Source organism: Neophocaena asiaeorientalis, unplaced genomic scaffold (genome assembly GCF_003031525.2).
Source record: "Neophocaena asiaeorientalis asiaeorientalis breed wild unplaced genomic scaffold, Neophocaena_asiaeorientalis_V1.1 scaffold148, whole genome shotgun sequence".
NCBI lineage: Eukaryota > Metazoa > Chordata > Mammalia > Artiodactyla > Phocoenidae > Neophocaena > Neophocaena asiaeorientalis.
Window position 1 is genome coordinate 5,126,615 of NW_020174050.1, and position 13,854 is coordinate 5,140,468.

A 13,854-nucleotide genomic window follows, 5' to 3' on the forward strand; every position below is an offset into this window, starting at 1 on the left:
ATGCAGATGAGCCATTTCTCATGACATGTGAGAAAACATGCTTTCCATCACCTTCCAAGGTCTTGACCTATTTCTGATTCAGAGATGGCCAATTGTAACGAGCTCTGCAAAATTCTGCAAAATTCACCAAACTACAGTACAGCTGACTCCAGTGACCCCAAATTGGAAGTTTTCCAGAGCACTTCATCTTAGTTTGCTTGCTTTTAGGGAAAAATAGAGAAAATGCCTATGCTTTAAATTCAAACAAATGTCTTGTGTCTTGTCACCTTGGGACAATAATACAATAGGTGAGCAGTCACTTTTATCGTTTCTAAACTGGCTCCCTTGATAGGCTTGACATAAAAAACAAGCTAAAGAACTACTTTAAGCCTCCTTTCCTAATTCTGAGAAACTTTGCTATTCAGTCACTGTTTGGACTTAGACTTTGGATAAACAATGATAACATCTCATCTGCACTTCAATGTAATTTTATCATCTTAAAACTTGGAGAGTGCGATGAGAATCTGGCTGTCTGGCAGGGATTCCTCTCTCCCAGAGATGCCCTAGAGGCGAGAAAGTGGGACATCCAAATACTCTGTGTGATCACAGTTCCAGCCCTTGCCAAGTACATGTCCAACTGCTTGGAGTCTGTGATGAAAGGAAAGGGAAATCTATGCTGGAAGCTTTCACCTAATTCTAAAGGGAATTTCATTGCATTTGTACACAGCCTGGAGTTCTACTCCTCCAGCAGACACGTAATTAAGGTGCAATGATTGGCCAAGAGTCAAAGCCACAAAGTAGAGCCTGTAAGAAAAAAACCAAAAAAATGGCTTCAAGAAACCTGTTAACTGCTCTTCGTTGCTCTTTTGCTACTTTCTTTTAAAACCGTGGGCTAAGGTATTGGTCCCTGCATGCAGGTCCACCTCTTCCCAGCCCCAGAAGGCACCTCTAAGAAGTTGGTGGTTACGGAGGAGATAGTGGGCAACAGACTATGGGGAATGCGGGGTCCTTCGAAAACCGATACCAGAGGGGACAGAGGCTCAAGATACCTTTTTAAAACCCAAACGGCTTCTAGGATATAGCTGTTGGATGGCACTTGCACCTTTATTTACCTGGCTGGGAAAGAGCCAGCCTCTGGCTATCCTTGGTCAGCCCTGTCCCCTTCCCGGATGTTGAGAGCCCGGATTCCACCGAGTAACAGGCCATTTGAGAGTCCCATTGGCGGGAAAGAACCTTATTTAATAACAATGATAACATCCCCTTATTATAGTACATTGCAAGATTATTTGTGGGCATTTAGGGTAGATGTGGTTCAAAAGAGGGATAAGCAGTTATATATTTTTTAAATTTCGGGCTTGAAATCAAACTTAGAGAAAAGTTGCAAGAACTGTACAAAACTATTTACCCTTTACTCCTATTCTATGTTGACGTTTTACCATCTTTGCTCTGTACTCCCCTATCTTTTTTTTTAATTAATAAGCTTTTTAAGAACAGCTTTAGATTTACAGAAAACTTCAGCAGATAGCACATAGGTTAAAATACCAGCCTCCCCCCTACAGTTTTCCCTATTAGTAAGATCTTACATAGGTATAGTACCTTTATTACAATTAATGAACCAACATTGATTCATTATTATCTGAAGTCTATAGTTTATTCAGATTTCCTTAGTTTTTACCTCCTTGTTCATGTCACTTTAATTTGACTCAGTCCCTCTGAAGCACAGCTGGTAAATGTAAATGTAAACTATTAAACTGCCCCTGGGAAAATAGCCAAGAAATAAAAGAACCTCGCGATTATTTTTAAAAAGATATTCAGGGGCTTCCCTGGTGGCGCAGTGGTTGAGGGTCCGCCTGCCGGTGCAGGGGACGCGGGTTCGTGCCCCGGTCTGGGAGGATCCCACATGCGCAGAGCGGCTGGGCCCGTGAGCCGTGGCCGCTGAGCCTGGGCGTCCGGAGCCTGTGCTCAGTACTATCTGTTATAGTGAGAAATCACCCACATGTGAAAGAGTAGAGAAATGGCTTAGCAAAGTATTATATATTAACATAGTGATATACTTTCTGGCTATTAAAAGTGTAAGCTAGGGAAATTGTTTTAATATGTGCAGTTTGCTATTAATGAAAACAGTGGAAGGTAAAATAAAATATGCATGCTGGTTAGCACTAGTCAGCCCCAAGTTAAAAGGAACCCATGGGACTAGAAATGAGTAAAACTTATTACTCCCTAGGTTATATCTTTTGTATGTTTGAAGTGGTTTTAAAAAATTATTATTAAAAAATAAAACTAGCAGCAATTTTCATCTTCAGGAAGTGCTTTAAGTAAAAGATTTATATGATTAGAAAAAAAATCTTTTGGATTGCCTATATTCCCTTCCCCATTCTTATGTTGAATGATAAAGTCATTCTAAGATATTCTCCCTAGCGATCAAAAAACGAAAGAAAGAAAAGAATCAGACCAGTGATACTGACAGATCTAGCCCATTTTAAGTTGTAATCAAGCATAGTAACTGTTCTTCAATCATATCTGGCCCACACCTGTCTCATGTCTCCACTACCCCACAAGCAAACAGAACAGCCACAGGTGTGAGATGGGTGGTCACAGCTGGGAGTTCCCATGAGCAGGCAACCAGTTTCCTGGAGGAGGGACCTCCTGCCTGAAAAGTCATGCACCCAGAACACTGGGCAAAAAAAAAGCAGATTAAAAACAAAAGAAAATCATTGCTTCAAGTCAAATGAAGACAAAGAACGATTTTTTAAATAATTTAAAACTTAATACTTTTAGGATCTGGCCCTGTATGGAAAAGGAAGTGACGTTGAAGCAACACCTGGTCTGCAAATGAATTCTGAACTGCCCCATTTTCAGCCATCTGAAGACCTAAACTTCTATTTTATCTTGAACTTAATAAACAATACCCAATTCAAATGGAAAAATAACAATATATTAAGCAATAAAATAGGTTGGAAATTTCTATGCACAGTATGGTTTCTTTTTTCTTATAAATTCTGGAAGGATTCACACTTTAGTATTATCAATGATTACCCTAAGGTAGTGAAATCAGGGAAGATTTTGTTTTCTTGTTCTCTTTTCTTTATCTGTGTTATCTAATTCTTTTTTTACAATAAACATGTATCACTTGTATAATTTTTAAATTCTTTAAAATATGAAATAGATGTAAAATTTATAAAACCCAATCTTTCATCAACTGACTTTAGTTCTGTGTATCTAAATGCAAAGACAGTTGATATTTACAATAATAATCACAAAGCATTAATGATCTTAGACGGTTTTTTTAAACCATAAATTACTTTGTGTTTAGTTTTAGTGCTGAGTGTATTTAATTGTAGTTCAGTTTTCTTAAACTATTTATCATGTGAAGCATATGTGAGAAATTCTTATGAACTAGAATAATTTATTATTCAAAGCAATCCATTTCCCAAACCTATCAGATAATGGAAGTATTTATTGTGGTACCTTCCCACATCACAAAATACTGCTTAACTTCTCTATAAACTTCCTTTTTTTTTTTTTTTTTAGGAACATCAAACAGTTTGTTACTTCAAATCCAGTTTCCATCATAAGCCAGTATCTGGATGCTGTGGCTTTACATTTATAAAGGATAAGGATTTCTTTCTTTTCTCAAGTTATAGAAAGTAAATAAAGACATACGGAATTTTGAACCTGAGGAAATACCTCCAAATTGGAATTTGAGTCAGACGCTTAACACAATAAAGAGAAAACGTTAACTCTGGTAGAACAAGAGCAGTCCTGTGCCCACAATCCAGGTGATACTTGTCTACCTGTTCCGTCACTGTTGTTCCAGGTGGTCTTGAAGAAGCTTTTAGCAGGAAAACACCTGGACCCAAGAGACCACAGAACATGTAAGGTGACACACATATAAGGGACATAGAGTTATGATCAGGTGGCACCTAAGACAACTTCTGCCTCCAGATGTATGTCTGTGTTTAGAGAATTAATCCTTTTCTCAAAGAGTCACAGGCTGCTCACAGGATGAGGAGTTTTCGCAGTCACTCGGTCTGCTGCCTCATGCGGATGTCTTCCTTTATAAGAATGTGGAGACTTCCCTGGTGGTCCAGTGGGTAAGACTCCATGCTCCCAGTGCAGGGGGCCGAGGTTCAATCCCTGGTCAGGGAACTAGATCCCGCATGCATGCTGCAACTAAAAGAAGATCCCACATGCTGCAACTAAAGATACCTCCTGCTGCAACTAAAAGAATATCCCACATGCTGCAACTAAAGATCCCTCCTGCCGCAACTAAGACCTGGCGCTGCCAAAAATAGATAGATAGATAAATAAAATATTTTTTAAAAACCTTTAAAAAAGCATCTGGGAGACATCTTAAATAAATACAATAAATCTTGTGGTGTAAGACTGTAAAGCCAATTCAGTTCCCCGTTATCCATGCTTGAACATACATGGTGGAGGGGCGTGTTTTGGAGGGACATAGAATATCAACATTGGTCACTGAAAATTTCAAACAATTTAAAAATCTTAACAAGCAGCAAGTAGTCTTGAGTTTCAACCCCTCTGTCAGTACCTGACTGAAAGCTGCAGTTGACCAAGAACAAAGATCAGAAGAGAAAATGAGTATGAAAGATCATCCACATCGGATACTCTGCTCCTGAAACAGAGGTGTATACCCCGTATGTGAAAAGTGGTTCTAGGATTCAGCTTTCCCAAGATTTCATGATGGGTATCAGAAACTTGCCCAAGAAATCCAGGGCAATATTTCGTGATCTCTCTGCAGTCATAGAAAGATAGCTCCACAGGTAGGCTTGGTATACGTTATTATGAAATGTTACTTAGCTTATATGCCCCATAAGAATAGCTCTTGCGAGGCTTCCCTGGGGGCGCAGTGGTTGAGAGTCCGCCTGCCGATGCAGGGGACACGGGTTCGTACCCCGGTCCGGGAGGATCCCACATGCCGCGGAGCGGCTGGACCCGAGAGCCATGGCCGCTGAGCCTGCGCGTCCAGAACCTGTGCTCCACAACGGGAGAGGCCACGATGGTGAGAGGCCCGCATAGCTCTTGTGAAAAGATTTGGTCGCAGGATAGGATAAAGCAAAATCAACCTTCTGTTCTTTTTTCCCCCATTTCTGCTGCCCATTAGGACTATTGTGCATTTTAGTGCCTTTCATCCTGAAGATCTGAGGCCAACTCGATGCTATTGGTATGTTTCTCTCTTTCTTCCCCTTTGCTTTCCTCACAAAAATCAAGGCTCACAGAGATTTCCTACCTGGCATATAACCAGTTAGGGTTAAACTAGGTGGAAAACTAATACTCAGTCAACATCCAAACCCCCAAGGGCATGTCTATTCCAATGCAGGTGGCTATAGTCCAGCCCCTTCCAGAAAGAAAAATCAATGGGACTCTCCTTGGACCATCAGTTTAGGCAAAGCTACTGTCATCAGCTGAATAAATTTTCATTTTGCTTACTTTCTTAAAGTTTATTTTAATTAGAAACTCTAAATACTCTGATCTAGACACCCTTATGTGACTTGGTAATCCTCTTTCCTCAAACCACTAAGGAAATGGGACTATTTCTAGCCCAGTGGCTCCCTGCCTTAGCCCTACTGTGGCCGGCCAAGGCTCGTAGGCAGTGAGACCCAGTGTGGGATTGTGGCAGTTGCTTGGTTCACTACAGTTGTCCCTGAAGCACTTCCCTAACTGACAACAAATGATAGGACTTCACGACAGAGCTAACTGTATTTGAGGATATAAATATAATAGCAAAATCTTCAAGTTCTATAAGAGTAACAATTACGGTTTCAGAAAGAGTGATGGCACAGAAACACCTGTTAATAGCTGCTAGACTTGAGAGTATTCACTCTTCTCAAAAAGAGAAATAGAACACATGGAAAAATTAGACCCTCTAAAAAAAGAGTCCTGTCTTTGACCCCAACAGTCAAGTTGACAAATATCTTTCTCCTTATTTGTCATCATTTTCTTGTTTAATTGAGGCACAATTTGCATAGAGTGATGCCTTTTTAAAAAACACAAGTCTTAAAAGTAGAAAAGAGGAGTCAAACTTGGGAGCTAGGAATCAAGAAATACTATACCAAAGAGGGAAAATATTTCAATACGTCAGTAATTTTTTTTTTTTTTTCGTTACGCGGGCCTCTCACTGTTGTGGCCTCCCGCTATTGTGGCCTCTCGCGTTGCGGAGCACAGGCTCCGGACGCACAGGCTCAGTGGCCATGGCTCACGGGCCCAGCCGCTCCGCGGCATGTGGGATCTTCCCAGACCGGGGCACGAACCCGTGTCCCCTGCATCGGCAGGCGGACTCTCAATCACTGCGCCACCAGGGAAGCCCCACGTCAGTAATTTTTAATCCAATTCAGTGAGACTTCATCTTGACAAAGTTAGTGGAATTTTGGTTAAAGTTTACTGCATGGTTGAATTTAGTTTATTTCAAATTTCCTGAGTGATGGTAGCTCTACATACACACACACACTCAACTCTCCATAAGCCTCACCCCTTCAGAGCTCTGCCTGGATTTCAATTCCAGGCTAAACCAGAGCTGCTGATTTGACTGATGTTAGCTTACATGACTTCAATTAAGCCTAATTCTGTCTACTGACATACTGTAATAGCTCATGATTGTTCCGCACAGACAGTCGAATGGTCTTTTTCATTTGAAATGAGAAACACAAGCATCTTTTTATACAGAAGCGTAATGAAAAATGTTTGACTCTATTGGCAAATCTCATTCTGGGAGCACTGTTTTAATCAACCAGAGAATTTCTTTGTCTTCAGCATAGATTGAAATTTAAAGTGAACTGTATATTTTGAATGGTGTTTAAAATAATAATAGCTAACATTTATTGAGGATTTACTATGTACCAGGCATTTTTAAAATGTTTATTTATTTATTTTTTATACAGCAGGTTCTTATTATCTATTTTATACATATTAGTGTATTTATGTCAACCTCAATCTCCCAATTCATCCCACCACCACCACCACCACCCCCGGCTTTCCCCCCTTGGTGTCCATATGTTTGTTCTCTGCATCTGTGTCTCAATTTCTGCCCTGCAGACCGGTTCATCTGTACCATTTTTCTAGGTTCCACATATATGCGTTAATATACGATATTTTTTTTTCTCTTTCTGACTTACTTCACTCTGTATGACAGTCTCTAGGTCCATCCACAGCTCTACAAATGACCCAATTTTGTTCCTTTTTATGGCTGAGTAATGTTCCATTGTATATATGTACCACATCTTCTTTATCCATTAGTCTGTCGATGGACACTTAGGTTGCTTCCATGATCTGGCCATTGTAAATAGTGCTGCAATGAACATTGGGGTGCATGTGTTTTTTTGAATTATGGTCTTCTCTGGGTATATGCCCAGTAGTGGGACTGCTGGGCCATATTGTACCAGGCATTTTCTAAGGACTTTGTGTTAATTCATTTGGTCTTAAAAAAAATAATAAATAAATCTTAAAACTGAGAAAACCAAGAAGCTGAGGGTTGTCCAAACAAGGACAGGAACCCAGGCAGCCTAGCTCATTGCCATGAGCCTAAGTACTACATGATCCTACCCTTTCACTACACATTTCCCCACCCCGTGACCCCCCCAGCCCCGGAGAAAGGGACTGAATCCTGGCCCTCGGCAGTGAAAGCGCGGAGTCCTAACCGCTGGACTGCCAGGGAATTGCCTCAATTACACGTTTTTAATCATTTGTTTGATGTCAGCAAACACAAGCACATACACTGACACTGCTGTGCTAAACAGCCTGTACAGGGATTGAATTGATACTCTTAGATCAATGCCACCTTGAACCTAGACCGTCATCACAGTAGTGAAGTGCTCTAATCACTGAACCGGAGCATTAGAGACGAGAGGAAATGGAGAGATCCTTTTGGATCTCACCTAATGTCTTCTGATTTTTATCAACTAAGTAAGCTCCTCCAACTAAAATTTTCCTTCTGCATTTTTAGACATCCAAACTTATTCACCTTATCGAGCTAATTGAGTCAATATTCCTATTTCCAATATGAAACCAAGACACTACAATAATTTACCCGATCTCTGCTTCTAGTTTGTCTCCCTTACTATAGCAAGAGGGATCTTTACTTCACCCCAGTCTATATAGGTCTACATTAAACTGTCAATGGCTCCCCATTGCCTGGGTCAGTAGTTCTCAAATATGTACAGGAACTTATTATGGTGATGGTGGCACAACTCTGTAAATACACTCAAAACCATTGACCTGTATACTTTAAATAGGTGAATTGTATGGTATGTGAACTATACCTCAAAGTTGTTACTTTAAAAAATTTAGGGCTTCCCTGGTGGCGCAGTGGTTGAGAGTCCGCCTGCCGATGCAGGGGACACGGGTTCACACCTGGAAGTCATGGCAGGCTATGTGTAAAATCCTAAAATGTTGAACTAAAAGCAGTTTTACCAGCAGAAAAGAAAAGTATGGTAGATATTATACATAAGATTAAAATTCACTACTTTACAACTATGTCTACAAAAAAAGCAAGTGATTGAGCTAAGATCATCCCCAGTTTCTAATGTTTGCCTCTAATATTAAATTGCCATTTGTTCAATTGCCCACCACTGTTTGCCAGCAAAGAAGCACTAACATCAAAGACAAGGAAAATTTGAAAGGGAAACTTTAAAATTGAGTACACGCGATACAATACTTTTTATTTGTCTTCAAATTAAGACTTTACAAAAGTTTCCCTATTTGGAATTACACGAAGGTTTTCTGGAGGGAAAAACTGGACAATCCCTGGCTTCCTAGAAAATGCTTATTTTTCTTGACGTATCATAAAAGATACTTTTTTCAACCTGACCTTAAATTCCCTTTCTATTTTCACCTCGTTCCACAGCGCCTTAGGCTGCCACACAGCAGAAGCCACGTATCTCCCACAGCCATAGGAGCTAAGTATCCCCCAAACACACCCAGCAGCCTTGCCCTCACAGAGGTTTCGACGTCTGAGCTGTCCTTCGAAACATGAAAGTTCTCCAGGAAAAGAGCAAAAGAGATTCTAAGCAGAAAGAATTCAGCACCAGGACAGAAACTGAGAGGGTTAGGGCATTCACACCCCGATGGGTCTGGCCTCAGTGTGGGGGAGGTTTGTGGCTGGCAGGAGGCTGGGACTGGCTGTCCTCCTGGTCTGTGCTTTATGACATGAGCAAAAGGGTGACTCCATCAGGTCTGTGCTGTACTCTGCTCTCAACACCCTCTTCTGCCTCACCCCCTCCCCAAATACATGTTGACCACGTAAGAAGGTTGACCACAGTCATAGGTACGATATGGGGACAAAGGACAGACGGACCTGATGGATCCTCATAAGAATGAACCTGGAACCCAAGACTGTGTCCTAACCATTGAGCCATCAGCCAATGTTGTGCTATGAAATCACACACTGAAGCCAAAGGCAAGAATGTGGTAGAACCAACAAAGCTGGTTTCTGTGGAAAGCCAAGATCATTCACCTAAAGTGCCTGGCCTCCCAGTAGCCGGCCCAGATTTTCTTAGCCCAAAGGACTCTCTCCTCTGAAATCCTCTGGAGCACTTAACTTTGTACTTACAACACTCTGGAAAAATTTTTTTTTCTTGTATTGCAGTTGTTTTGTCCTCATTTCTGGTACCGTTTTTTTCCCTTTGCCTCATTTTAAAAGCTTATACCTAATACAATGTAGCTTTAAAAGACATCTTGGGAGTAAGGTATGGTATAAATCAGTCAACAACAAGTCTTGTTAGATTTTAAGTTCAAGAGGGGAGAAGTCATGTCCCATTCACCTTTATCAATCCCACAGCACTAAGGAAAACATATTTGTTGAATGAATTGACATTGTGATAACAGTATGGTAAAGTAAAAACATTCTTTGGCTTTTAAAAGAAGTTGACATTTAAAATTTTTTTTCCCCCCCGGGAGATCACGCCCTGTACTAGAGTATTCACACAAATGTTTATCTCTTACGTTTAAAAATTTCATCTCTCCTAACCACACACCTGCTGTCTGTACTTGTAGCTTTTTTTCCTTGATGTGATTTGCCAAAGTTTCATCCCTTGTATAGGTCTTTTTGGAGAAAAGCAACCCTTAGATTGATTTATTCTGCCTATTTTTTGTTTGTTTTCTAATAGAACAGATACAGTTATTTCAGCAAAATTATAAAGTAAAACTACAAAGAAACAAAAAATATTTGATACTTACTGAGTCACAGTTTTGTAAGGCAGAAAGTTAACAATCATCAGCATAAGTACAATAAATTATAAAGATCTGTTGATATTTTAATGGGGGAAAATAGCCAGAAGAAACACAAAAATACTTTAAAATACAACATCATTGCCACAGCGCATGAGAACACTTCCATAAAAAATTAACTATTTCCTCTTAGATACTTCATCTTTCAGCCCTCTTTGAATTTACATTCTGAAATCTTGATTTTCTACTGCAGTTTATAAACTAGCCATTCTCTCATTCCATGGACCCACAGAGATCGGTCCCACCACGAGCAAATAAAAGGACCACTTCCTGTTAGAGATACAGCACTTCAAAGCTAATGTTTAATCTTAATTGGCAAAATGTTTAGTGCAAATAAAATTATATTTAGCAGCTTAGAAAATTCCTGGTGGGGAGGCATTCACCTCATAACCCTTACTGCATCCCCAGAACAAAATCATTTCTCACTTTTCATGAGTATGAACATTGGCCATTCAAACCTACTGAAAACTACTGATGCTAATTCTGCTGTTCCTTACACAGGGCGTTTCCATAAAAGATGGTTTCAGTCACTATGCTAATGAACCATACAGTTTTTACATTTGGAAAGTTCCCTTCAGGTTGATGTTTTTTTTTAAAAAAGCAGGGTCTGAATATCAGTCACAACTGGATCTTACCCAACTGCTCCTCTGAAACGAGGCATTAATCATTTCTTGTGCTGGCCACCAAAGGTTGCATTCAAAGAAAGACCTGACGATGGGGCAGAGGAATCTCTTAAAGCAACTTCTACTCTCCAGTAATAATTTTACTGCACAGATTTGAATGCCAAAAAAAAAAAAAAAAAGGGAAAGAAGAGGAGCCATCTGATTTCAAACCTGGTGTTTTCCACTCTCAGCCAAGATTTGTTCTCCAAATGAATGGAAGCCAGAGAGCTCCTAGCCAGAGAGAGGATTTTGTTTGAGCTTCATCAATTCCTTGAATTGCCTCTCTTCTTATTAGACATCTGTTTCCTCTCTAGCCAAAGGCCTGGGGTAGCTGCTTGGGAGAACAGTGTGGCCTGCTGTGCCCAGATCTGTGATGGCAAGGGAACGAGAAGAACAGCCGGGTTTTAAGCACCTGACTCTGCTCCTTGTCTACGTTCACTGGCCCAAGGACTTGAGCCATCAGAAAGCTTGGACGACCTCTGAGGCCCGGGATGTGTTGACGCAGAATCCAGGGAGGTAAACACTAGGTAGGCCATCTCACTTGGCCTGTCGACCAATTCCTCAGCAATTTTTCCATTCCCCCTGGATTCTCTCACTGAAGAGCTCAAGGATGGGGGTATGGAGGCCATGTTGGAGAGAGGGGCTCCCCTCAGTCACTATACTCTTCTCTTTCCCTTAGACTGGGGAATTTCTCATACTGGTTGGCTGACTTCCATTTGCTGTGCTGACTTTTGAGCAGTGCAGCAAAGGAAGTCTTTCGAGTGATATTTCTAGATATTTCCCGGCTCTTGGCCTTCCTGGTGGGGGAAGAGCTTCGAACCAAGGGATAGGTGGAAAAAATGGGCTTGCCCCGTGGGGCTTCCAGTAGCTGCCATATTTCCCCAGAGGTATTACTGGTCAGATACTGCCAAGGCTTCTTCCCACTGCTGTCCCGGACGTTCACACGAGACGCCAACCTTTGCACTAGCAATTTGATGATCCCCTGGTGGCCATGAATGGCTGCAATGTGCAGCGGGGTATACCCACAACTGGACTTCACATTTACATCAAGAGCAATCCCTGCTTTCTGTGCGCCTGAGACCAAGTCCTGAAGGACCCTGAGGTCACCGTGTTTGGCTATCCAGTGCAAGGCAGTGTACCCGGTCAAAAAGTCTTTGTGCAAAGCCAGCTGGGGGTCCTCCCAGAACAAAGTCAACACCTGAATCCAAGAGCCACTGGCAAGCTTCACAATCCATTCATGCTCCCTGGCATCAAGGGGGACCAGGGATGACTTGTGCTCGGAAGATCTGGGGGGGGTCAAGGCTGCAGGCCTCTCCCCTCCAGGGGCCCATGAGCTGTGTGGATGACCACACTCAACAACAGTAGCCTTAATGTCTGCAGGTTTTGGTGTCAAAGCGGCATCCACTCTTGGGCTGGACATTGCTCCCACCTTCGAGGGTTTCCTGGACCGGGGAGGGCGCCGGCTCCTTTTCAGCAAATTCTCCTCAAGGCACTCCTCATCAGAGGAGGACAATTTGGCTCTCTCTGCCCTAGAGCTCCTCCTTAGGGATCTCCTTAATTTGGGGACAGGCCAGGGCAAAGGCTGAGGGTGGCCTGCAAGGCCACCAGCTCCTATTGGGACGGGCTGAGAAGGGTGACCATCCTCTCTGTTCCTGAGGCCCTGAAGGCTCCTGCTGGGGCTGCCCTCCTTTGGAGAAGGGGCCCCAGCTGGATTCCTGAGCCTTCTCCCATCTGGGGCTCCCAGGGCAAGGTGCAGCCCTTCTTCAGAACCCCCAGGGGACTCTTTGGGTCCACTGCTGCTCTCCTCGCTGCCGTGGCTCTCCTGGTCCACAAAGTCCTCCAGATCTTGTAGGGACAGCTGACAACGAATGCTACGAAAGACTGCCAATGGAGACTTCCCGGGCCAGGATTCCGAAACAGCGGGAAAGAGAGAATGAGGGGGAGGAGGGAGGTCCGGTGGTGCTGGCTTAGATACCGGGACCCAGAAGCCCGGCTCCGAGGGCAGCTGGGGGAAGTTGTCTGGCAGCATCGACCAGGCTCGGATGGGACCCTGGTCTCGGGCCTCGGGTATCTGGGGGTGTCTGGCCACCCAGTCTCGAGTGCGCTGCTGCTGCTTCTGCAGGGTCGAATAATGCAGGGAGCCCGGGATCACCAGCTCGGGCGGCTCTCCGTGGGGAGTGGGGCAGGACAGGAGAGCAGGTGGGGAAGCCCCGCTCCCAGCAGCCTCGACGGTTGTGGGAGGAGAGCGGGGTGCGGCGCACACCGGCGGGGGCTCCGCGGGCGCACCTTCCCGCTGCGGCCTGGGAGCCCCGCTGTCGTCCTGGGCAGGCGGGGCCGGCGCCGGCTTCTCCCAGGCGCTGGCGGTGACGGTGCGGGCGTCGGTGAGTGAGCCGAGCAGCGGCTCGCCCGGGAGTCCCCCCAGGCCGTTCTGGAGGCATTCCCAGCAGCGGCGGCCCTGCGTCTCGGCCGCCACGCATCTCGCTCCGTCCTGGGCGGCTGCGGGCACCGGCGCCCTGTGGCCAAAGCTCGCGGCGGCGCTGGTGCTGGCTGGGGGGCGTATCGGGGTCTCGGAGGAAGCTCTTGAAGTGGCTCAGCAAGGCGGCGTTGGTCACTCGGCCCCCGGCCTGGCACAGAAAGTCCAGTAGTGCCTCCTGGCTCAACTCTCGGGCCATCGCTGCCCCGTCGTCCCCTGGCCCCGAGGTGTCTGCGTCTCGCCCTCCCTGCGCTCTCCCCCGCCAACAGAAACCCTGGCCTGGCGTCTGTCACCTGCGCCCGGGGCGGCGCCACCCGCCTCCATCAGCCACGGCCTGCTTGCAGCCCCAGAACGTGCCAAGAGGGCCGCGGGCCCCCGGGGAGAGGCCCCGGTGTTGAGCCCCCGCGCGCAGCCCAGGGTGGGAGAGGGCGGCTCCCAGGCCGCCCCTGCGCGATGCGCGCCTCGCGCAGCGAGTCCCCGCTGCGAAAGTTCCCGGGA

General features: G+C 44.4%; 1 protein-coding gene across 1 annotated transcript; it reads right to left on the reverse strand.

Moving 5' to 3' along the window:
- Positions 1 to 10,226: 10,226 nt before the first annotated feature.
- On the reverse strand, positions 10,227 to 13,844 carry SOWAHB (sosondowah ankyrin repeat domain family member B). The gene is made up of 2 exons (XM_024754096.1): positions 13,414 to 13,844; positions 10,227 to 13,379 (listed from the first exon to the last, which is right to left on the reverse strand). The coding sequence occupies exons 1-2, from the start codon at positions 13,553 to 13,555 to the stop codon at positions 11,533 to 11,535; spliced, it is 1,989 nt and encodes a 662-aa protein (XP_024609864.1). The 5' UTR covers positions 13,556 to 13,844; the 3' UTR covers positions 10,227 to 11,532.
- Positions 13,845 to 13,854: the final 10 nt, after the last annotated feature.

Excerpts from the sequence above, each read along its gene's own strand:
- SOWAHB (XM_024754096.1), bottom strand. The coding sequence starts at position 13,555 with ATGGCCCGAGAGTTGAGCCAGGAGGCACTACTGGACTTTCTGTGCCAG. Across the intron at positions 13,380-13,413 it reads CAGCCAGCACCAGCGCCGCC|CCGCCCAGGACGGAGCGAGA; the intron begins GCGAGCTTTGGC and ends CGGTGCCCGCAG.